General features: G+C 62.1%; 1 protein-coding gene across 1 annotated transcript in view; it reads right to left on the bottom strand.

Moving 5' to 3' along the window:
* The window catches only part of DNMT1 (DNA (cytosine-5-)-methyltransferase 1), a gene marked incomplete at both ends in the record, with an annotated part of 7,236 nt that extends 6,888 nt beyond the window's left edge, over nt 1–348 (bottom strand). The window contains one exon of the mRNA XM_009576187.1: nt 194–348. Within this exon, the coding sequence (XP_009574482.1) occupies nt 194–348 (155 nt within the window). The remainder of the gene's footprint in view (nt 1–193) is intronic.
* Between the last annotated feature and the right edge of the window lie 214 nt (nt 349–562).

Here is a 562-nt window from a genome sequence, read left to right as displayed (position 1 = left end):
GTTTTCCGTTTGTTGGCCCTGCCGGTTTTTAAACGCAACGGATCAATCCGAGGGTCCAACGCCACGAGGCTTGGGGAGGGGACGAGGGGCTCTCCCGGCACCGGCAGGCGCGGGGTTCCCCGAGGAAGCACCCGGCAGGTCCCCAAGGCCACTCTTGTTGGGAACCACAAGTTTTGGGATCGAACCCATCAGCCCTGGACGGCGGAGAGAGGAAGAAGAGGGTGAAGGCTCCTGGGGGACGCGATAAAAGGAGGTGCAGGTCCCAGCCCTGCCGTCGTACTGACCCTTTGGAGAACATGCTCAAGATGGTCGGCTGCCGCGCACGCCCGCGGGGACTGGGGGGAGACCCTGTTAGGAAGAGGACGAGGGATTGCGTTAACGGCGGGGACCCGCTGCCCTTCCCCTCCCACAACACCCCGGGACCACCGCGGGCGACAGCACCCTTCTCCCTGCACCCCATCATCCCGGAGCAAGGCAAGGAGACCCCAAAACCCTTCCCGAGGGGAATCCCTCTGGGAATCGCCATGCTCCCGCTTGGTATTTAATGCTAATAAATTATTTA

The sequence above is a fragment of the Fulmarus glacialis genome, unplaced genomic scaffold (genome assembly GCF_000690835.1).
Source record: "Fulmarus glacialis isolate BGI_N327 unplaced genomic scaffold, ASM69083v1 scaffold18714, whole genome shotgun sequence".
NCBI lineage: Eukaryota > Metazoa > Chordata > Aves > Procellariiformes > Procellariidae > Fulmarus > Fulmarus glacialis.
The sequence above is the reverse complement of the archived record's forward strand: the minus strand, read 5'-3'. Positions and strand labels throughout refer to the sequence as shown.